The sequence below is a fragment of the Macrotis lagotis genome, chromosome 2, assembly GCF_037893015.1.
Source record: "Macrotis lagotis isolate mMagLag1 chromosome 2, bilby.v1.9.chrom.fasta, whole genome shotgun sequence".
In the NCBI taxonomy this organism is placed as follows: domain Eukaryota; kingdom Metazoa; phylum Chordata; class Mammalia; order Peramelemorphia; family Peramelidae; genus Macrotis; species Macrotis lagotis.
Window position 1 is genome coordinate 59,559,154 of NC_133659.1, and position 24,652 is coordinate 59,583,805.

Genomic DNA, 24,652 nt, shown 5'->3' on the forward strand with positions numbered 1-24,652 from the left:
CCCTGCCTTTGGGGAGCTTACATTTTAATAAGAGGCAAGGCAGCATGGATATGGGAAGTGGGAATCAAAGAAGAACTGCTATGGTCTGGACAGTTATAAGGATGCCTATTCTGCACTATATAAAATTTTTATGAGAATAATCTGCACATACATTGAAGACATCTTTAATTAGGGTATTGGAAGGGAAAGGCAGGCTTTCACAAGAGATATTCCCTAGGAGACCACAATTTTACTGTCACATATATGATTGACTGAAAGATGCAGAAAATAATATGAGAACCTGCACTTATTGTTTATTGTCCATGAGAAAAAAGTGTTTGATTTAGTCGAGCAAAATGCTCTAGTAGACAAAATGTCTTCCAGGCATATGTCAAAAGTATATAAGATTCCTTTAAAGATAATAATGTTTGTCCTTCATTGTTGAAGAAAATTATGACATAAGGGAGGTAATGCTATGACAAGCATGTGAATTGGATTTGGATTTGAATGGGGGGGGGGCTGTGCCAAGTCACCAGCCTCACTTTCTCCTCCACTGCATCTGGGTACAGTGGCTAGATATGAATCAAGAGGGCTGGAGATGTCTTGGAGGTGAGGCAATCAAGGTTAAGTGACTTGCCCAAAGTCACACAGCTAGTAAGAATCAAATGTCTGAGGTGAGATTCGAACTTCCATCCTCCTGACTCCAAGACTTTATCCATTGTGCCTCCTAGCTGCCCTTGAAAGATATCACAACAGAGAGAACCTTTTCTTTTTGAGGTTTTTGCAAGGCAATGGGTTTAAGTGACTTGCCCAAGATCACACAGCTAGGTAATTTATTAAGAGAATGGATTTGAGCTCAGATCCTCCTGAATCCAGGGATGGTGCTCTATCCACTGGTTGCCCCCAGAGAGAACCTTCTTCAATAATTCTGTTTTAATTCATATCCCTAGAAGATAATACAGTGCCTACCACAATTTGACCCTTAAGTGCTTATTTAAGTTGAGATTTTGCTTGATCTGCTTTTATCACTTGGTTTTATGGTTAAAAAAATCATCATCCAGGGCTTTATTACCTAAAGAAAATAAAAATAAAATTTTGCAAAAAAATAAATAAATAATTTGAAAGACTTGTTGACTAATCAACTCATGATTAATTGCAAGAAAGACATTTGCTTGCCTAAGATGCTCACCATGGTCATGAAGGAAATCCATTCAAAGTCCAAGCCCAGGAGATATTCTCTAGTAATAAATTCAAGGACCAGACAATATTCTCCAGATGCTCTGGTTTGTAGGTGACATTGTGCTGATTACATCATTCAATCATAACAATTCCTTCTAAATGAAATCCAAAGTCACCCTTCCCTCAAAAAACAACAAACTTCAAACCTTTGCCTAACCACCTGCATGGATAACAAGGTGGTTCAGCATGCTGGGCCTGGAGTCAGGAAAGCCAAAGTTCACATCTGACTTTAGACACTTACTAGCTGTGTGACCCTGGACAAATCACTTATCCCTCCTTGCCTCAGTTTCCTCATATATAAAATGAGCTGGAGAAAAAAATGACAAACCACTTCAATATCTTTGTCAAGAATATAAAATAGAGTAATAAAGAATTGGGCGCAACTGAAACAATTGAATAGCACCAATAAAACACCTACATAGGAAAAACTCCACTGGGGGGAAAAATAGATGAAGAATGCTTATTAGAGAGTCTAAATCTGGGGTCTATGAAATTTAAAAAAAATTATAACTATTTTAATACAACTTATTTGCTTTGTTTACTTTTATTTTATGTAAATAAGAACATTATTTTGAGGAGGGAACCAAAGGCTTCATTCACCCACCTTCCAAAAGAAAGCATCTATGGCAGAAAAAATGGTTAAGAATGCCTAGACTTAGGGGGTGGCTAGGTGGCACAGTGAATAGAGCACCAGCCTTGGAGTCAGGAGTACCTGGGTTCAAATCCAACCTCAGACACTTAATAATTCCCTAGCTGTGTGGCCTTGGGCAAGCCACTTAACCCCATTGCCTTGAAAAATCTAAAAAAAAGAAATAAGAATGCCTAGACTCAATTATTACATATAGTTCAATGAACAATATCTAGCCTAGAGTTTGTGCCTGAAACAAAGGCTTATCTTTTTCATACCAATAGTCTTCCATCGTCATCATATGTCTCTGAGTTGTAGTAGCCAACAGAGGAGCATGTGATGCCATGGGCAAGAGACAACACAGTACACAATACAAATAAGAAATTTGAAGAGGTGGACACAAAGATATAATCAAAGAAATAAATGAACCAAAAAGATCTGCTTGTTATGCATCAAGATCATTAAATAACTGATTACTTAGGTGTTCTATCATTATTGTCAAGATATTGAAAGAAAGAGAGCAAGATCTTTATTTAACATATTGGATGGACTCTCTGTAGTGAATTTATGGGAGGGCATGATGAAGAGTCACAGAGGATGGGTGACCATGGATGTGTTGAGATCTTTATCAGTGGAGGGAATTTCGGGAATGACCACATCAATGAGAACACAAAGCCATTTGAATATTTGAGGAAATGAAGGATCACAGGGACTATAGAAAGCTCTATTTGGAAAAGTCCTCAGATACCATCTAATCTAACTTATAATTGACTGAAAAGCCTGAGAAATATTCATCTAATTTTAAAAAAATAAATCTTCTACCTGCTTTAAAAAGTCAACTGCATTGGTACAGAATGGGGCCCAACAGATCCAATAAAGATCTGGGAATTTTAGTAGATAATAAATAATCATTCATATACATCATAAACAAGAAAATAACATAAATATGCTACATGAAGAATTGCAGGGTGTCTAGAAAATGGAGAAATAACAACTTTATGAAATTAAGTCTTAGGACAAATCTGTAGTTTTGGGTTCGGTTCTGGTTGCCACCTTATGGGAAGGACACATAGACTGGAAACTATTCAGAAGGGATAGTGAGGGACCTTGAGTTCCTGTTATGTGAGAATGAAATAAGAAACCCAGGGAGTGGATGTGGTGAATCAGGGGGATGTGATGGTGAGGGACCTTGAGTTCCTATTGTATAAAGACGTGTTGAGAAATTTCACATATGCTGGGAAGATGAACAAGTCACTTAAATTTTCAGAACCTTAGTATCTTCTGTAAAAAGATGATGATGTTTGTATTACCTACCTTTTCTGTTGCTATGAAGAATCTGTAATCTATAATGAAGAATTTGTAATCTATAAAAGCTATAGAGATATGAGGTATGGTTATCGACACCTGAATCTCCCTGCTCCTAGACAAGGGGATATTTTTTAAATGAATGCCTAATTAATTGATGCATTTGCCTTTCCTTAGTTCTTTTTTCTTTCCCATAGAGAGTTATACAAATTTTTATATGCTTGCTAAAATCTTGCTTTAATATCCTTTGGTTTGTTGACTTATGTCTGCAACTGAACTTGTCAAACTGAACATTTGGGGCTGCCTTCTTCAGAATAGACTTCCACATCTTCATAAGTTTTGTCCACTTGCCTTTTTTGCAAGTGTTAAATTAAACAGGGCATCACCAAGATAATAATAATAACAATAATAACACGAGTGACATTTTTTGGTGTGTTTCTAAGTTTAGAATGAACTTTATATCCAATATCTCATTTGATCCTTATAAAAACCCTGTAAGGTAAGTAAGTCCTTTATCTTCTTTCCCAAGGAAGGTTGTCTCTGGTCTTCTCCAAGTCAAGTCAATGGACTTGATTCAGTATCTATTCTGTGCTAGAAACTTTGCCAAGGTCGAGGTCCTTTGGAAACTGATAGTTTATCAACTGATATGATTTGCATTCCAATAAATGGAATATGTTAAGGCCTCTAGGCTACTATATTTTGTGTAATTTGTTAGCTATCAAGCCTACTCTCTTCAGTCTCTTTCTATTCCTAGGTTAGGGTTGACTCATTCACCCCCACCTGCACTCCCTGAAGCAAGTTGGGGTGGTTCATCATGTGGTTCTACCACTTATTCTCAAGGTCCTCAGGACAGCCCTGCTGTGGGAAGTACATTCCTACTACTGATTACTGTAGCTCCAGAGCCCCCTTTGGCTTGCTTCCTATTTATACAAATGATTCACCACGACACCAATAATGACACATTACCAAGAAGACAAAAGCAGGAATAATCAAATTATAACAGTTCAACCATAAACTTAATCACATTATCTCCCCAATTCTGACAAAAATGTCAGAATAGGATAGGGTAGGGAGGTAAACACATATTTTGAAAAAGCTAACAGTGAGTATAGGGCTGATTCACACATACAGTTTCCCATTGTCATCAAGCATATTTTGATTTGTAGTTTCTCAGCTATAGTCTTCCAAACCCTGAAAACAGTTTTATATATAAATAACCTGATAAATGACAAAAAATTGCAATCATCCCCACCTTTAGTCAGTTCTTGTGGACCTTGTTTTAACTCATCTCCTTTCAAATAGTCTGTGGTTCTCCTCAACCACACTTATATTTGAATGACTGTTTTCCTTAAGTTGCCTTCCTTCTGTGTTCCTCATCTTTTTCATTCCCTTTCTGCAAATATGATGTCCACCTGCAAAAGGGACAGCACCTATCATGCCAGCATTGAAAACCAATTTAACAAATGTCATCCCTTCCAATATTCTGAAATTGGTGAGAACTTTTAGCTTAGCCAACTTTCCCCTCCCTAGGTCTTAAATATTGTTTGCTATATTTTTCAAATTCAAGTCTTTCTATCTGCTAGTTCTTCTCTTTCCTAGTTCTGAAAATACAACTTTCTGGATTCTCTCATCTTGCCTATCTTTCTTGATTAGGTTCCTTGATTCCTTTCAATTCTCTCTTCCAGGTTTTGTTATCTTATCACATTTCAATTGATCTTTTAGTGCCTCCTTCTTTTTTGAACATCCTCACTTTGCATAACAATGGGGTAGAATGGGATTTGTCTTCTTTTTCACTTTAGTTGATGTTTTATCATGAGCTCTTATTCTATTGAAAGTTGAAGGATTTTTGTCCTAAACATTATTTTTAGCTAAGATATCTCTCTTTTCCTCTTTCCCCAATGCCTTTTTTTTTTTCACTAGATCTAATAAACCTGTCCTGCTGTAGAACAATTGTTTTGTTATTGGGTTTGTCTCCCTCCAAATGGTAGATGACTCCTAGTACATTTGTAATTTATAACTGAAGGTTGAAACTGGATGTCAGTAAGCTAATCTCAGCTTTTAGCAGAACCTACAGTTAAGAAGCAAAATGTTTTATACCAACCTCTCAACATAAGCTAACTTATCAAAAGATGACTTCCCCAATACAAGCCTGATTTTTTTCATACATATATATATGTATATATGAAAATATAAATTTTTTTTGGACCAGCTGCCAAGGCAACTGCAGATGGGACTTGAAATTCAGTAAATCTAGGAACTTTTTAGGAGTGAATTAATTAAATGTTTGAGCAAATATAGCAGGCTAATTTTTAAGTTGATAATTTTCTATGATCCTCAGATGATGTTATAAATATCCAAATGATCCTTGGCTGAAAAAAGCCCCCTTCCCCCCATGTAGGGAATTCCTAGTGAGAAAATTTCCTTCAGCAGCTTGCCTAAGGGCCACTGAGAATTTACTTTTTTGCTAGGGTTACTCAGCTGATATGTTTCAGAGATAGTCCTTGGACCCAGACCTTGCTATGGTCATCTCCATATGCCTTTAGGATATACTGCCTCTTAAGTTGGAAATTAAATGACAAAACTGATTGTGGGTTACAACTTGATTGTGGCTTATATAAACTTTGCCTCTTCAGTTGGAAATTAAATGACAAAACTGATTGTGGGTTACAACTTGATTGTGGTTTATATAAACTTGTGTGTTTAGAGCTTTCACTTTTAAATTTTAATTTAAATTTTTCCTATACTTTAGATAAGCTTAGAGAAGGCACACATACCCAATATATTTCTAATGTATAATTATAAAAAAATGAAGTCTAAAGTAAGAGGATCATTAACAAAAAAGAATTGCTAAGATATCCACTAATATCTTACAAAGACAGGACCCTAATAATACTAAGCTTTAATGTCCTTTAGGTAAGATTTTTTTATTAATTTAATTCAATCAGTGTTTTATTAAGGGCCTACTGTGTACAAAGCACTAAGCTAGGGATACAGAGATGAATAAATGATAGTATTTCTGCTCTTAAGATGCTTGCATTCATTATACTTAATATGAATGTCCTCCACCCACCAGGTACTCCATGGTCTCAGATGCTGAAACAGAGAGTATTTTCATGGATCCCATCCACCTGTCATCAGCTGTTGCTGCCAAGCAGATCATCAATGAAGGTAATTCAATCAGAACCTAGGTAGGAAGTGAAGGAGATTCATCTCAAGGCATTACCCTGTTTCTGAAGAGGCATGTAGGGAGAGATCACATCATCTAGTCCAAATCAAACCTGAATTTGAAGTATAAATACTCCTCTATATCACCCTACTCTTCACCATGTTTCCTCTTGAGGCAGCACATTTTATTTCTAATTGTGACCATGATTTTCCTCATGTTGATTAGGATTATAGTGTCCTGTAACTTGTACTGCTTGGTCCTTTAAGTGGCCTCTAAGACTCAGTAAGATAAACCATCTTCCACATGGTAATCTTGTGGATATTTTAAAATGGTGCTTGTGATCCATGCTCATTGATCAAGGGTTATCCTTTGATCTTTTTTTTTTTAGGTTTTTTGCAAGGCAAATGGAGTTAAGTGGCTTGCCCAAGGCCACACAGCTGGGTAATTATTAAGTGTCTGAGATCGATTTGAGGCCAGGTACTCCTGACTCCAGGGCCTGTGCTTTATCCACTGTACCACCTAGCCACCCCTATCCTTTGATCTTTAAAGAATATCTCCAGTTTCTTCAATTGATCTTTGTATACATGTTCACTTGATGATCTCATCAATTCCCCTGAGTTCAATTATCATCTCTCTGTAGCTATTTCCCAGATCTTTTTTTCAACCCTGGTCCCTCTCCTGTACTTTCATACCTCATCATCAATTGCCTTTGGACATTTTAAACTGGATGTTCCACAAGCATTTCAAACATATTCATCACAGAATTCATTTCCCCATTTCCCATTAACTGTCCCATCTTCTAAATTTCTCTATTACAGTTGAAGACACCCCCATCTTCCCATTCATCCCAACTCACAATCTTGGTGTTATCTTCAACTCCTCCCTCTCACATTCATCATATACAATCAGATGCCAAACTTGAAATTTTCATCTATACAGTATCCCTTTCATTTGTCTCTATATTTATTCTAGAGCAACTACTATCCTAATCAAGGCCCTTATCCCCTGTTACCTGGATTATTGAAATAGCCTTCAAATTAGTCTTCCTGCTCCAGTCCATCCCTTACTCAGCTACCAAAGGGATTTTTGTAAAGTATAGATCTGAATATGCCATCCTTTAGTCACTAAACTCTATCTTCAATAACTTATTACCTCTTAGATCAAATGTAAAGTTTGGAATTTAATGCTCTTCATAAATGGGTCCCTTCCTGCTTTTCCAATCTTTTAAAATTCTTTTTTTCCATTGTGAACATTTACTATATCTCCCTTCTACCTAGTCCCCTTCCCATTGGGAAAAAAAAGAAAAGAAAAACAAAGTTCTTATAAATTTGCACAATCAAGCAAAAATAAATTTCCCATTTAGCCAGGTTTAGAAATTCAAATCCTTTCTTCATTTTAAGTTCATTACATTCCCATCCAGAGGCCCTTTCCAATCTTCTTTCATTCTACAGTGTACAGTTTTACAGTTCATTTTACAATTCTGCCACACAGATCTTATACACTGTTTGTCACATCTGACACTTCAACCCCCCAATTTCCACTGTCTGATCCCCATCCCTGAAGTACTTTGCCTTCCAATGGCCAGCTCTGAAAAATCAATTCATTCTATAAAGATTCAGGTCAAATGCCACCTTCTCCAGGAGGCCTTTTCTCCTAGTGCCATCTCCTCACAGATTATCTTACATAGACAATGGATAGAACCTTGGACTTTTCAGGAAGCCTTAAATCGGACTAACCTGGGGTCCAGAGATGATATCTGAAATTCTTTCCAAATCTATTGTTGAAATTAATGTCAGTCTAAAGACTTGAACTTACTGAAGTCAACAAGGCACTCTCTTGTTATTTCCTTGCTTATTTTGGGCTTTGCTTGTCTTTTATACATCTTTGTTCTATGTTTTCTATTTTCCTAGAATCATGCAGTTTGAGGCATTTTTTGTTTGTTAGTTTTTATTATTTTTTAGTTTGAAGTTTTAAAGACAATTCAACATCCAACCCATACCTCCCATCAAAAAAAAAAAGATTTTTTTTTCCCCCATAACATGCTCTACCAGCAGACTTTATTTGAAGGCCTCCAATCAGGGGAACCTGCTTTGTTTCAAAGTAATTCAATCTATTTTTGGATAGCTCTGACTGTAAGGAAATTTTTTTCTGTCACCAAACCTAAATCAGTTAGCATTTATGGAGCCCTATTATGTCCTAGACACTGTGCAAAATGTGGGGATATAAAGAAATGTAAAAGTCAGTGATCTCAAAGAGATCACAAATTAATGGGGGAGATAGCATGCAAATAACTGTGTAAACAAGCTATTGCTCTTAACATGTCTAATTCCTTTTCCATGCAACAGTTCTTCAAATATTTGAGAACAGCTATTATATCCTCCCTGAGTCTTCTCTTCTCCAGTCTTCTCTTATTTTCCCCTTTTGTTTCATTTCTAATATAGTATGGACCCCAAACTCCTGCCCACTTGGGTTCCTTTCCTATGGACTTTCCAAAGCTTAACAATATCCTTCCCAAACTATAATTCAATGTCATACTCCACATGTGGTTTAATCAGAAAAAAGTCCAGAGGGACTAATAAGGACTCTTTATTTCTACAAATTATGTCTTTCTAAAAAAATTGAATAACTTTTTTGGCTGCCATATTGACACATACTGAATTTTTATTTAAACTTTAAATCTTTTCTATACATATTATGTTTTCCCTATCTATTTAGCACATTAAAAGTTGACTTTTTTGGACCTGAGTATAGAATTTTGTATTTTTCTATTCAATTTCATCTTATTAGATTCATCTCAATATTTTGTATTACCAGGATCTTTTAAGTAAGATTCTCAGTCTGTCCTCTGGTTTGTTAACTATCTTTCACAGCTATTAGCCACCTGCAAATTCAATAAACATGCCATCTTTGCTTTTATTTCAATTATTGATTAAAATGTTAAATAACTGTAGAGAAATAATAGGAAGAGGAGTTCAATTCAAAATAACTATAAGCTGCATAAATGGTTTGAGTGTCAAGCTACTAAAACACATTTGAAACTTATGAAAATACAGTTATACTTGTTATGGTGTCTGGCTTGTAATAAATTCTTAAGAAGAATTTTTTTCATCCATCCAAAAAATAAGTTATTTAAATAATTGAAGACATTCATTGCTCAAGGTTAGGCCATGCCAATGAAATATAAATAGTAATACTCCCTAAATTAACAGATTAATACAAATTAAACTAACAATGGGATAATTTATAGAGCTTACATATTTGAGAGATTTGGGGCTTGATTAGTAATATTTGACTTGAAAATACAAGTATTGCTTGGTTGTTTCTTCCTTAATTTTCATAATTGTGCATTTCTAGCAAATAACTAGATAAAATAATAACAAAATTCATTTGGAAGAATAAGAAATCTAAAATTTCAAGGGGGAATCATGAAAAATAGGAATGAAAGATGCTTCTATAAAATAGAAATTATTAAAAACAGTATTGATTAAAAATGAAAAGTAGTTAGTGGTACAGATAGATAAGATAGATACAGGTAGATAAGATAGGTAAGAAAGAATCAAAAACAAAGTCAACATTTCAGTGTTTGATAAACTCCAAGACATAAATTACTTGGGAAAGAAGTGTTGGAAAAATTGGAGAGCATTTTGGGAGCAATTAGATTTAGAACAGTATTATTAACATATATCAAAATAAGCTCAAATGTATATATAGCCTGAATATTAAAGATTACATCCCAAAAGAATCAGAAAATTAGATCAGGTATTTTTCACAGATGTGACTATTAGGAGACATAAAAAATAATGGATGGAGATCATTCCTTAAAAGAAATGTATAATTTTGATCTTATGAAATTGAAAAGCTTTTGTGTGAGTAAAAAGCGATACAACTAGAATAAGAAAAGAAGCTGTCAATTAGAATAAAATTTTCAGATATCTCTGTTAAGAATCTATTAGTATGGGCAGCTAGGTAGTAGATGGGAAAAGCATTGGCCTTACAGTTAGGAGGCCTCCGGTTCAAATCCAGCCTCTGACACTTGATAGTTACTAGTTATGTGACCTTGGACAAGTCACTTAACCCCATTACCTCAATAAAATAAGAGAGAGAAGAATGTATTAGCGAATATATATGTGTATGTGTGTGTGTGTGTATATATATATATATATATATATATATATATATATGTATATATATGAAGAGAGAGAGAGAGAGAGAGAGAGAGAGAGATAACACAATATGTAAGACCAAGAGCTATTGTCCAATGGATAAGTTATAAAAGGATACTTGAGTCAAATAAAATTAAAAAAAGAGATTTCAAATTTTAAAGAATCATATCAAAGAATGTTCTGAATTTCTAATAAGAAAAATGCAAATCAAAATAGCTCATAATCAGCAAATTCATAAAGGTGACAAAAGATAGAAATAATAGATGTTGGCAGGGAAATAGGCATCCTAATACATTATTTATGGATCTGTCAAAAAAAGTCTTTAATTCCTTTGAGTCCCCAGAGATAACGGTTATTGACAGAGCCAGCCCTGAGCAAAAAAGTAAAGTTGTTTAGTTCCTTTTTTACTTTCTCTACATCTCAAATTCAATGCTCTCCTATCTCTCCCCATTTTCTGAATTTTCTTGGTATATTTAAAATTCATTGTATGGTATAAATGGCTATTGATAGCAATTTCCCAATTCCTGTCAAGGTCACTAGCTTCCTTGACCCTTTGCTCTCCCTCATTGCCTTCCCCCACCAGTTACCTCAGCATCAGTTGTCAAGTCTTACCTATTATACCTCCACATCTCACATATCCATCCCATTCTTTCCATTCTTGCCATCTCCCTGGTCCAGGTCTCCTTCACCTTCTATCTGTATTATTACAAAAGCCTCCTTATTTCTCTCCCTCCTTCAAGTTTCTTCCCATGCAAATACATTTTCTACAAAACCACTAAATTGGTTTTCCTTAAGTGACCACAACACTCTCCTGCTTAAAAGCTTCAGGCCATCTTGGATAAATCAGAAACACTGCCTGAGTTTTAAACTCATCACAATGTAGCTCCATTTTCAGAAGGCAATGTAGTATGTTAGAATCAAAGGACCTTGTTTCACATCTTGTCTTTGATGCTTACCAGTGATATGACCTTGGATAAGTCATTTAAGCCCCTAGCTCTGTTTCTTCACTTGTAAAATGTAGTGGTCAAACTAAAGAATCTCTGAGGTCCCTAAGACATTTTGATACTGGATCCTATCCAGTCTTATTGTATATCATTTCCCCTAAAACCTCCTACTTTCCAGTCAAATGATCTGACCTGTTTTTCCTTTATATACAACACTCCATCTCCTGCCTCCACACACAGGTTGTCAGTCGTGCCTGTCATCCTCCCTCACCTCTGCCTTGCTAAGGATCCTTAGCTTCTTATAGTTCATTTATTTGGGGTATTATCAGCTGTGTACTTGCTATTTCTCCCCAGGATAATATAATCTCCTTGGGGTCAGGGATTGTTTTGTTTTTGTCTCAATATACTCAACATCCAGAACAGAGACTGACACATAGCAAAAACTCATTAAATGTTTCTTAAATTGAATTGCTAGAGCTATGATTTGAATTTTAAAGGAAAATTCAAACTTTAAATAAAAGGAAGGAAAGTAGGTAGCTGGTGGAGTCAATGGGATCCCACTCTTCTCCAGTGTCAGATACATACTAGGTTTGTGACTTGGGATTAGTCACTTAAGCCTCTGTTTCTTCAACTACAAAATATGGGTGATAATAACCAGAGTTGTTGTGAGGATCAAATAGGATAATGTTTGTGAAATGTTTAGCATATCTCCTGACCCATAGTAAGCCCTTATGAAATTCTTTTTAAATTTTAAAAATTAAATTAAAATACTGTGGAGTAGAAATTTAGGCTTCTACAGCTGGCGAGGGGTTTTGGTGGGACAGGAACTAGATATGATTTTAAGAGTTTTAAGTAGTTGTCTCCTTCTACCACTGACTGTCTTACAAACCACATTTCTCTATCTTGTCCACAAGGATATCATGAGATATTTTGTCAATTGCCTTATCAAAATCTAGACAGGCAGCATGTACAATATTTATCAGGTCTGTTGATCTGAAAACCCTAATGGGCATTCACAGGTGTAGGGCACTCACCTGGGGATGTGTAGTCAAGACTACTTTCATATCTCTGTAGGGATAGTAGGCAGTCTCTTAAAATGGTATAAAATACCCCAAGTGAACAAAGTCTGGGCAAGTCAAGGAAACATTGCCTAGTCTATTCCAGAACAGGTCAAATTGATAAGGCATCCTGAAGAAAAGGAAGATGGTAGCACAAAATATAATTAAGATTGATAGAGCATTTATTAAATAACCCTCTATGTTCCCAAGCACTAGACTAACAGTTGAAAGCTGTGTAAGAGAGTAGAGAAGGTACCATAGAGGGAGAAAAGCAGAGAAATAGAACTGAGATGGGTTTGCAGTAAGTAGGGCTGTCATGGGTACTTTCTTAAATGAAGGCTTTCACCTATTGAAGGGGAAAGGTCCTAGGGCAGAGGTGTGGGAGTTTTTGCCTATCAAGGGACATTTGGAGATAATATATATTTGGTTAAACATTTGATTAATTCACCCTTTAAAAAGTCCTAGATTTTTTGAATTTGGAGTCCCTACCTGTGATTCCCTTGGCAACACCAGACCAAATGATTTCTTGGTAGCCAAACATTCCTACCCCTGCCCTAAGGGTAGAGGCATAGCCAGAGTGAAGAGGGTGCTGGGGGGAAGGTGGAGAGATGCATTTTTGCTTTTAGTCTTTTGGTAATGTTCTCTGTCCATGGCAGAACTCGGGTCAAAGGAAGTCAAAAGAGACACTGTATGTCCTGGGATGTTGGAGTCTGCAGAGCAGCTTCTGGTAGAGGACTTGTATAACAGGGTCAAGGAGAAGATTGATGACACCAGCCTGTACAACACACCCTGCGTCATGGACCTTCAACGGGCTTTGATTCAGGATCGCCAGGAGGCTCCTTGGAATGAAGTGGATGAAGTCTGGCCCAATGTCTTCATTGCTGAGAAGTGAGTCTGGCTTCAAGGGTACCTGCTAGAGTAATATGGCAAGCCCTTCCCCTAGGGCTATGGAAGTATCATGCTCCAGGCCTGAATAAGACTAGACATTCTCACAGGCTGTTTCAAAACTCATGTAAATTCTGTTTCCCAAGATGTTATACTCCAATCTTTCCCAAGCATTCAGTGTTCTCCTGTCCTGAGCCCCTAGCTATAGCATCCATCTAATCCTATCCTCAGGCAACTAGGTGAGACAGTGGATAAAATCAGGAGAAAATATCTTCCCTAGTTCAAATCTGGCCTCAGATGCTTACTAGCTGTGTGACCCTGGGCAAGTCACTTAACTCTGTTTGCAGTTTCTCAGCTATAAAATGAGCTGAAAAAGGAAAGGGTAAACCACTCCTGTATTTTTTGCTAAGAAAATCCAAAATGGAGTCATGAAGAATTGGATACAACTGAAAAGAGTGTACAATGAACAAAAAAATTCTGATCTCCCTAGTCCACTTTTCCTGATGCTGTCCTTCCTCCCAATTTTTTTCCTACCAGCTATCAAAAATGACCTACCAGTTATCAAAAATCATTCCTCCATAGCTTTACTATACTGATAAAGACTACTAAGGGCTCATTTAGATCATTCAATTCATGTCAGTGTTTCTTTGGAAATTAGAGATGATATTCTATAGGACCTGGCCATCTACCTCATAAGGCTGTTGATGCATATAAAAGTGCTTCTTGGGATATAAAGCTTTGTACCAATGTCAGTTTTCTAATTGTAATTCATAAGATTAATAATATAATACTTCACAGATCTATAATTTCACAGCTGTAGGTACTTCTCTACTTCGGGAGGTATGGATGCTTCTCAATTAATAGTAGACATGGTAGAAGGTCTTTGAGAGTTTTTGTAGATGAAAAATGCATGAGCCTTCAGTCCACCTGCTGATCTCGCTCTGAATTTCGATGCGCTGGTCTGTTAGACAACAGCTATAGAGGCAGCCCATCAGCAGTCTCGGACTTGAAATCCTTCCAGTTTCATGGACTGCTGTTTATGCATGTAGCATGTAATAATCACAACAGCTACTCTTGGGTTCTTACAAGCTCCTGTTCTCAAAGTCAGCCTTGTAAGTCAAGGATAAAAACCCATTCTTCTTGTCCATTTCAAAAATTTCTTTCTTACCTTGCTATGTGACTTTGGGCAAGTTACTTAACCCCATTGCCTTGCAAAAAAAAAAATTCTTTCCGTTGGTGCTTTGTTTTTCCTCTCCTTTCTCACCACTCCTTCAGTCCATACATTCTGAAAATTTACCTCCACATGACAAGGTCCCTAGCAGCAACCTCCAAGACAAATGCTCCTTCTGAATATGGGGCTGCACTTTTCCCTACCTCTGGTACAGGTTAAAAGATGCTTTTCCCCTATTTTCCTTCAGGAGCGTGGCTGTGAATAAGGGGCGGCTGAAGAGGTTAGGAGTCACTCACATCCTCAATGCAGCTCATGGAACAGGTGTTTACACTGGACCAGACTTCTACAATGGCATGGAGATTCAGTACTTGGGTATAGAGGTGGATGATTTCCCTGAGGTAGACATAGCCCAGCATTTTCGGAAGGCTGCGGAGTTCCTTGATGAAGCTCTGCTGACCTACAAAGGTGAGGTGGGCTCAGGGTTGGGTCAGGTGGGTCTAGGCATCCAGAAATCCATAAGAAAAAAGAAGTCATTGCAAGGGAGAACTTTTAGACCTATTGGATAGTCACCATATTTTGCATTAGACTAAGGACTCAAGATTTACACTGTCTCTCTCACTTGGTCATTCACACCGCACCCTAGCTTTTCCTTCACCTTTTGTGTTGACTTTTCTACCCTTTGGGAAGAATTGAAACCCTGAGAAAAGTGAGGAGCACTGGGGGAGGGGAGTGCATTTTACAACATGCTTTATTCTTGTTTATAAGGCAAGAGTCAAAGGCTGAGTGACTTCAGTCAATGTAATGATTCCTGTGGGGAAAAATATTGCCCTGTCATGGACAGTGAGCAGAATATAGGACCCTTTATTAGGAAGGAAAATGGCTTTCTTTTTCTTTTCTCTTTCTCTTTTTCTTTTTCTTTCTCTCTTTTTTCAGGTAGGAAAACCTTTTATTTATTTCCTTTGACCAAAGTAGAAGTGAGTATGACTACCACAATACATTGAGGATGAAGGAATTTGCTGTTTCTTATTCCTTGTTGCACCTTTTATATGGCAGCAATGGTGTAACTCCACAACAGAGCTCTAGTAACGTGGCAGGAAATAATGGGAATGGACATTCCACTAGCACTGGGGTGTGTGGGCAGTATTGGAAGGAAAGCAAGATGGATGATAAAGGGTAGATGGTGTGAAGGCCTCACCACTGCATTTAGTAGAGGTGAAGGATTAAATAGAAAAAAGAAGAAAGGGGGAAAGGAACAACAAAGGATAAAAATGAGAAGAGAAAGGTGTTTGTAACCTGTATGAGACATAGTTGTTAAAGCACAGGAAGATTCAAGTTGAGAGTTGTGTGACCTTTAAAAAAAATGTTAATATATTTTGATCTTCCATCACCTTTCTTTCCAGATCTTTCCCCCTGAAAACTTCCTTTGTTACCAAGAATTAAAAAGAAAAGAAGGAAGCAAAAAGAAGGGAAGGGAAAGGTAGAAGGACAGAGAGAGAGAGAGAGAGAGAGAGAGAGAGAGAGAGAGAGAAGCAGTTCAGCCAAATTAATCAACACATCCATCAAATCTGAGCATATATAGAAAAGTTTGTGGTTCAGTGTCAGGAAAAAATGAGTTCAAACATTTCTTAGTTGTGTGAACCTGAACAAGTCATTTGATCTCTTTCTGCCCCAGTTTCCTCATCTGTAAAATGGGAAAAACTATAGCACATACCTCCCAGGATTGTTATGAAGATAAAAGGTGATACCGGTAAAGTGCTTCTCCTTCCCTTTCTTTTCTCTTCCATCCCTCCCCTCCTTTAACTTCTTCCAGTTTTTCTTACCTTCCTTTCTTCTTTCCTTCCTTCCTTCCTTCCTTCCTTCCTTCCTTCCTTCCTTCCTTCCTTCCTTCCTTCCTTCCTTCCTTCCTTCCTTCATTTCCCCAACCTAATGCACCTTTCCCCCTTTGCAATGATGGGAACCTTGGAGAGGTGCATTTTCCTCTTATTTTCAGGGAAAAGTTTGCTTTTGCTACTTGCATAGCTGATTTTTTTTCTTTTTTTCTTTTTGTTGACACTGAGTTTTTCGGTGTGTATTGTTTTCTTGGTTCTTACTTCACTTTGCATCAGATTTAATAGTTTCTCACAATTCTCTGAATTCTTCATAGTTGTCATTTCTTGTGGTAGTTACAATCTATAACTGTCACATATCACAACTGGCTTAGCCCTTCTCTACTTAATGAACAGCTGCTTTGTGTCTAGTCCTTTGCTAATTAAAAAAAGGCCATGCCATAATACACTTTAGTATCTAGGCAATCTTTTGTATCTTTGACCTAGAGGTATCTTTTTAGCAATAGGATCTCTGGTTGAAGGTCATAGATATTAATGTCTTAGCATAATGCCAAATTGCTTTCCAGAATGATTAGACCAACCCCTAGAGCAGGGGTGAGGAACCTTTTTCTGTCAAGGACTATTTGGATATTTATAATATCCCTTATCTGTTATATTTGATCAAACATTCAATCAATTCACCCTTAAAAAGCTCCTAGATTTATTGAATTTCAAGTCACATCTGGGGTGGCCATGGTAGCACCAGACCAATGTGACCGAGGTTTCCCACCCCTGCTCAAATGGCTATAATGATGTTACTTACAAATATACCTGCCTGGGCAGGAATCAGGCATGACCACATCAGATCTGATCCTTCCCTTGAAGGGTCACTTTTGGGCAGGTCCAGTAACTCAGCATCATAGGGTTCATTCAGTAAATTTACTCCATCCTCTTCAAAAATTGTTATATTTACATGGCTTTATGGGACTCTAAAGCATGACTAATTTAGATTCACAGATCCTTACATTTTAAAGAGGAAAGTGGAAGGGGGAAGGAATGAGCACTTATTAGGTACCTATTTAAAGTATCCAACAGTGTGCTAAGTGCTTTGCAAATATTATTCCATTTGTTCACCACAACTCCTGTATGATAGGTGCGTGAACTTCATTTTACAGAAAAGAGAACAGACAGCTTATAAGTCTCTGATGTTGGATTTGAACTCAGGTCTTCCTCATGCCTGACCAGTGCACACTACCTAGCTGCCCAAGAGTCCTTACAATGTGTCTTTAAATTCAGCCTCTTCATTTACATGTGGTACTGTTATCCAAAGCTGGGAAAATGACTTGCCAATGTCATACTACACTCCAGTTTTCCATTGCCTACTGCCTGTTGGACATCTCTACCTGTTCCTTTCCCTGGCACCTCAAACTCAACACAACCCAAATTGACTTCCCTCCTAAGTCTATCTGCTTTGTCATCCATTCTCTCAATCACCTAGATTTATAATCTCTGCATCACTTTTGTTTTATGTCCATTAGTAGTCATCTTCCTTTCATTCCCTCAGTCCTCTTCCTTGTGATCAAAATAACATCTAATATTTATATATAATGCTTTAATCTGTGCAAAGTATTATCTCATTTTATTCTCACATCAACTCTTGAGGGTAGATACTATTATTATCTTGATTTTGTAGAGGAGAAAACAGAGACTATAAAAGGTTAGGTTATTTGTCAGTAAATCCCTAAGGCAGGATTTGAATTCAAGCTTTCCTACTCTCAGGTCGAAAGCTTTATTTCCTTTGCCATTTAGTTACATCACAACAGCCTCCTGGATGAAAATGCTATTATGCAGTTATAATTATTCTCATCTCATTGTAGCAAAGAGATGAGTCTTCCTTCTCAAAGGTTATGCCAATAGAACATCTGGTTTCACAAGTGTAACCACAACAAAGAGGTTTCAAGTAGTGATCTGTCAATGAATTGTAAGTCTGTTGTCCAAGAATTGTCTTAGCCAAGTTTGGAGAGGGTGACAATTAGGCAAGCTGCAGTGATGAGTTGGTTACCACAGCAACACCAAGAGACCTTCTGTTAGAGAGAGATGGCAGCTAGCATGGATAGAGGGAAACTCAACAATGATAAAATCACAGATCCTGGAGGCTTTGAGTGAGTCAGTCAGCAGGCATGTATTAAACACTATGCTAAGCCGTGGGGATAAAAAGAAAGGGCAAAAGACAGTCCCTGTTCTCAACAAGCTCACAGTCTAATGAAATCCAATAACCCTCATTATTATCCCAGTTACTTATTGTAATAGGTCACCAAAATGCCTTCTGTATCTCTTCTCTCAGCCTCTCTCTCCCCCTGAACTCCAGTTTTCCATTGCCTACTGCCTGTTCCTTCCTCTGGTACCTCAAACTCAACCCGTTTCTGGATTGTACATCATCTTTGACTCTGTCTTCTCCATTAGTACCAACTCCACCACTCCTTCAATCCATCCTCACTCCCATATCCAATCAGTTATCAATCTCTCTCTGTATAACATCTTTCCCAGAGGTTCCCTTTTCTTTCTCTCACACAGCTACCACCCTAATTCAGACCTTTAACATCTCCAGCCTAAACTCGGTGAGAATATTGAATAGAATGTGAAACTCATAGAAATGGCTTATACCATAGCCTGAGTTTTGTGAATAAACTTCCCTGCTTTTGGTTGTCTCAACAAAAGAGTCATGGGAGAAAAATCTGGGCTATTCCCATATATGACTGATTTTACTGTTGCATAAGGAGATCACCTTGATTTCATGGAAAGCCATGAAGGTTGTGGCATGTACAGCCTACTTCAAGAAAAAGGGAAGATGGTCCCAGGTTTCTTTGCCAATTTACATGCAATTTAATTCATTGAATTCTACAATTATTTGGTGCTTGTTATGTTCCAAGTGACCTTAGACACTAACTGTGTGATTCTGGGTAAGTCATTTAACTCTCCTTGCCTCGGTTTCCTCATCTGTAAAATGAACTGGAGAAAGAAATAGCAAACCATCCCAGTATATTTCCCCAAAAAAGCCTCAAATAGGGTCACAGAGAGTCAGTCACAACTGAAAAATAATGGAATAGCTGCAATAATGTGCAAGGGTATTCCACTAGACTCTGGTACCCCCTGTGTCAAACTCATTGAAAAAACAGACAGAATAGCATGGAAAGGTCAAACATGTTTAAGTTTTGAACCTCCTCTTTAGGAGAAACATCCAAGTCAAAGAGAGCAGATCTATTTGAGTATGTTTAGTATTTCCTTCCATTCAATTCCATTCAAAACTCATATATCAAGAGCTACAGGTTGGGAAGATGGGAGGAGAGGGAAAGACAAAATGCAAAAAACAGTCTTTGCCCTCAAGAAGCATACCTTCTACTGAGGACAATATAACATCTACATAGATAAAAATATGAGATATTTTGATGAGGGAGAAGGCACTAATGACTAGGAAATCTTGCTTATAGGAAGTGGTACTTTACTTGAGTCTAGACTGTCAATATAATGAGTCAAAACAAGAAATAAACCAGTAATATTTTCCATGATCTCTTTTTTTGCAGCAGAAGGGGAATTGTATAATTCACTTTATTTCATTATTCAGTTAATCACTTCTACTATAGGCAAAGTAGCTGTAAAAAGGAGAGAGGCTGCCAAAATCACATTTCTTTTTGGGGAATCATTTTCTCTTCCCATTGGCAAAAATCAGGCTAAATATCTTTGTTTTATTTTCAGGGAAAATCCTGGTCAGTAGTGAGATGGGTATCAGTCGATCAGCTGTGCTAGTGGTCGCTTACCTGATGATCTTCCACCATATGACCATCCTAGAAGCCCTGATGACTGTGAGGAAGAAACGTGCTATCTACCCCAATGATGGCTTCCTAAAGCAACTGAGGGAGTTAAATGAGAAATTGATGGAGGAACGAGACCAGGACTATGGAAGGGAGGGAGGGGATTATGAGGATGAAGTAGGTAGCAGCTCTGTACTGGCTGGTGAAGGAGACACAGGGAGTGTGTTTGGGGCCAGAGTTCACTCAATCATGGTGGAGGAGGAAGAGGACACCACCAGCATCCTGAGTGGTTCTTCTATGAGGAACCCTCTCACCATCTCCAAGCCCATCACCCTCATTGATGATGAAGAAGAAGAGAAGTTGTATAAGGAGTGGAGGAGGAAGCAAGGTCTCTCTCAGGGTATGAATGGACAACCACCAATACCTTTGGATCAGGAAGGAGAGAGAGAGTCTGAGGGTGACCTAGAGAGGGTCATTCAGGAATGGCAACACCTAAATGAGAAGTGCCAAACAGAAAGGTCCCATAAATGGTCTAGGGAGAAGGAAGAAGAGGAAGAGGAGGAGGATGGAGACGCCTCCTTGGGGAGAAGCAGGAGGAGCACATTCAGTGAATGTAACACCTCAGAGAGTACCTTGAGTCATGATATCCAGGTGCTGAGGCAGCAATTGGAACTCAGCAGCCGCAGGCAGGCCCAGAGGAGACACTCTGACTCAGTGTCTTCTGAAAGTACCTGGGATATGTGGAACCAAAGATTACTGGAGATTGAGAAGGAAGCATCTCAAAGATATCACTCTAAGAGCAGACAGGAGGAAACTGAGTCAGATTCAGAGATGGGAAGGAGAGTGAGGGAGGATGATGAGGAAAGTGTGGCCTCAGATGCCAGCTCTTTCTATAACTTCTGCAAAAGGAACAAGGACAAGCTGACTGCCTTAGAACGGTGGAAGATAAAGAGAATACAGTTTGGCTTTCACAAGAGGGATTTGGAGGCGGGAGAGGGCAGTAGTGAACAAGGTGAAGAGACCACAGAAGGAGAGAAGAAGAACCTTTCAGATGTCAACCTAACTGCCTATCAGGCCTGGAAGTTAAAACATCAGAAGAAGGTAGGAAATGAAAACAAGGATGAGGTGGTAGAACTCAGTAAAGGGGAAGATTCAGTTTTGGCCAAGAAGAAACAAAGGAGACTGGAACTGCTAGAAAGAACCAGGCGGACCTTGGAGGAGAGCCAGTACATGGATAGCTGGGATACTGAGAGCACAGCCACCAGCAAAAGCATTCCCCTGTCTGCTTTCTGGCCTTCCGTTGCCTCAACCAGTGCTGATGGGGACTCGGGCTCAGTGTTGAGCATGCCAAGCAACAGGTCCCGCCTACCTCAGGCTCCAAGCAATATCTCAGGCTCAATGCCAACCATACCTTTGCCCACCCTGCCAGTGGGACCTGGAGACACCATCTCTGTGGCTAGCATTCAGAACTGGATCGCCAATGTGGTCACCGAGACCCTTGCTCAAAAACAAAATGAGATGCTCTTGCTGTCTCGACCACCTTCTACTGCAAGCATGAAGCCCACACACTTAGGCAATAGCCTGGGAGATGATCAAATTTCCTGCCTCAGTGGGCAGAGTGTTCAATCCTTAGGTACCTCCCTGCTGACTCGTCCCTGTGACAGGTCCAATGCTGACACTCAGTCTATGTTGTCCTGTAGTATGGTGAGCTCAAAAACTGAAGATGTTAGGGGAAAGGGGAAAGGAACAAGCAAACCTTTCTACAGCCTCTTTGCAGATGATGTTAACCTGAAAGAGCTTAGACAGAAGGAAAAGGAGATGCAAAGTGGAATCAGAGAGAAGATGTCTGAGTACAAAATGGAGAAACTTGCTTCAGACCACAAACGCAGCCACTTGTTCAAGAAAAAGAGGGCAAAGGGAGAAGAAGAGGAGGAGGAGGAGGGTCCTGGGGAAGAAGACACTGACAGTGCCATAGGGAGCTTCAGATATTCTTCCCGGAGTGAATCTCTTAAGCCTGAGACAACCATCTCCTCTTCTTCCTTTGATCATCATGGAAGTGGCAATGTGGCCAACTTAGAAGTGGATAGAAGTATTAATAAGTGGCTGAGTGGCCTCAAGACAGAAGAAGAGGTTCCCCCGCAGCGAAATTGGTCTAGGAACTCTGGGGAAAAGTACTCCAGGTCAAGCACTCTCCGGGAAGTGGAGTCGGAAACATCCAGTTATAGGATTTCCAAGTCTCGGTCAGAGGAGCGGGACAGCTCATCACACCATCAGTCAGATGGCAGCTCTGTAAGGAGTACCTCCCGATTCTCTTCTTCCTCCACTAGAGAAGACAGGGAGACCTACAAGTTCTCCAGGTCAAAATTCAGGGAGACCTCAAGGTCTAGGGAAGAAAGCCCTGAGTCATACGTTTTCCAAAGAAGCCCAGAACCTTCTCAGAGAGATGAGTCCCCTGAGTCACTGCGACGGAGCTGGGCCAGAACCCATGACTGGGAAGATGTCGAAGAATCATCTAAATCGGACTTTTCTGAATTTGGAGCCAAGAGGAAATTCACTCAAAGTTTCATGAGGTCTGATGAGGAAGGGGAGAGGGAAAAAACAGAGAACAGTGAAGAAGGAAGATTTGCGTCAGGGCGGAGGTTCCAGTATCGGAGAAGCACCGACAAAGAGGATGAGGAAGAAATGGACGATGAAGCCATCATTGCTGCCTGGAGACGCCGGCAAGAAGAAACCAAGACTAAGCTACAGAGAAGAAGGGAAGAGTAAGCAAGGCAGGTCAAGATCTGTTGATGTTGTTTAAGTGGGAAAGAGACAGATGATTTCTAGGGGAGTCTTGGGATACACATCTGGCTGGTAAGTCCTTGAGCTCAGTATTTGGAAATGAATATCTGAATGCCAGAATACCAAACTTCCTACTGTACCTGCTATTTTGTGGGAAGACTTATGCTTACAATCAATGTGGTTATGAACCAGTATCCATAGAGCATAAAACTCTATAGTGTTTTATAGAGAAAGAGAGGGCTAAGTCTTCTGGGGTGGATCACTTAGTCAGGATAGCAGAGAATTCTAGATGCATTTTATGTAATGTAGTGAATCTTCATTAAATATGGGCTCTGTCAAAATCTTCTATTGCCTTGAATTTATTTCTAGCCCTTTGGTGAATATTAGGAGAAACCTTCTTAAATGGCCTAAATGGAAATGTACCTTGTTGCATCTTGTGGCCCCTAATACCACCATCATGTCACCATCAAAATGGACCCATTAAGTACTGAGATTGTATCATAAAATATAGAAAGACCTTTTTTAGAGAGCTAGAAAGAGAAGGAGAAGAAATATTATTAAGTATTGATAAGGAGATAGAGTAGAAGTTACAAGAGATTATTATGGATCTTCAGAAGAATAACTTGATAGAGTTTAAAAGAGACTGAAGGAGTCTAGTCCATATAGATTGATCATCATAATGCCGAGAGCTCTTGTTTAGCATTTTAAGATTTGCATAATGCTTTACAAATACCCCACTTAATTCTTACAGCAACCCTGGCAGGTAGGTATGATTTTGTCCCCATTTTCTTTTGACTCGTTCATAACCCCATTTGGGGTTTTCTTGGCAAAAATATTGGAGTGCCTTCTCTATCTCATTTTTACAAATGAAAACACTGAGGCAAACAGGGTGAAATGACTTACCCAAAGTCACATGATTAGTGTCTGAGGCCAGATTTGAACTCACAAAGATGAGTTTTTCTGACTCTTGGTCCAATACTCTTATCCACCATGTTACCTAGTTGCCCTTACCCCCCCCCCCATTTTACAGATGTGGAAAAAGGGAAATGGAGGTTAAGTGACTTGTCCAGACTCACATAATTACTAAGTGTCTGAGACAAGATTTGAACTCAGGTTTTCCTGACTCCAGGTCAAAGTACTTTGTCCATCACATTCCCTAGAACTCAGAAGAAAAGGATTCCTATGAGACTCAGAATTTTGAGTGAAAGGCAGGAGACAATGGCATTAAGCTAGGACACATCAACAAAGAAAATACTTTTCAATCATAAAAAAAAATAGGACATTTTGTCCTTACGATTCTGTAACAGGATGCTTACAAAGAATACTCTAATCCTAATATGAAAATGTTTTTAAACATAGTTATGCATGAACAACCCATATTAGATTGTTCTCTGTTAGGGAGTGGGAAGGGAAGGGAAGAAGGAAGAAAAACATGAAACTCAAAAAAGTGATTGTTGAAAACTAGCTTTGGAAAAACTAGTTGGAAAAATAAATACATTTTCATTTTTTTTTAAAAAAGAACACTGAAATCCCTTTTAGACAAAATATCTAGAATTAAATCCTAAGAGCAAGAAAGAACACTCACTTCTAGGAGAAAAGCTGCATATTAGAATAACACAGCTGTTTCTATTAATGTGAGCCTAGAGCTGAGCCAAAATTCCTTGATTTCTTGCATACTTGAAGACCAATTCTGACTGACAGATCTCAGAACCAAGAGGA

At 38.5% G+C, this 24,652-nt stretch overlaps 1 protein-coding gene across 1 annotated transcript in view; it reads left to right on the top strand.

Annotated features, from left to right (window-relative positions):
* The window catches only part of STYXL2 (serine/threonine/tyrosine interacting like 2), a 34,915-nt gene extending 10,595 nt beyond the window's left edge, over window positions 1-24,320 (top strand). The window contains exons 3-6 of the mRNA XM_074221903.1: window positions 6,225-6,319; window positions 13,139-13,370; window positions 14,786-15,003; window positions 20,097-24,320. Coding sequence (XP_074078004.1) covers window positions 6,225-6,319; window positions 13,139-13,370; window positions 14,786-15,003; window positions 20,097-22,918 — 3,367 coding nt within the window. The 3' untranslated portion in view covers window positions 22,919-24,320. The remainder of the gene's footprint in view (window positions 1-6,224; window positions 6,320-13,138; window positions 13,371-14,785; window positions 15,004-20,096) is intronic.
* Window positions 24,321-24,652: the final 332 nt, after the last annotated feature.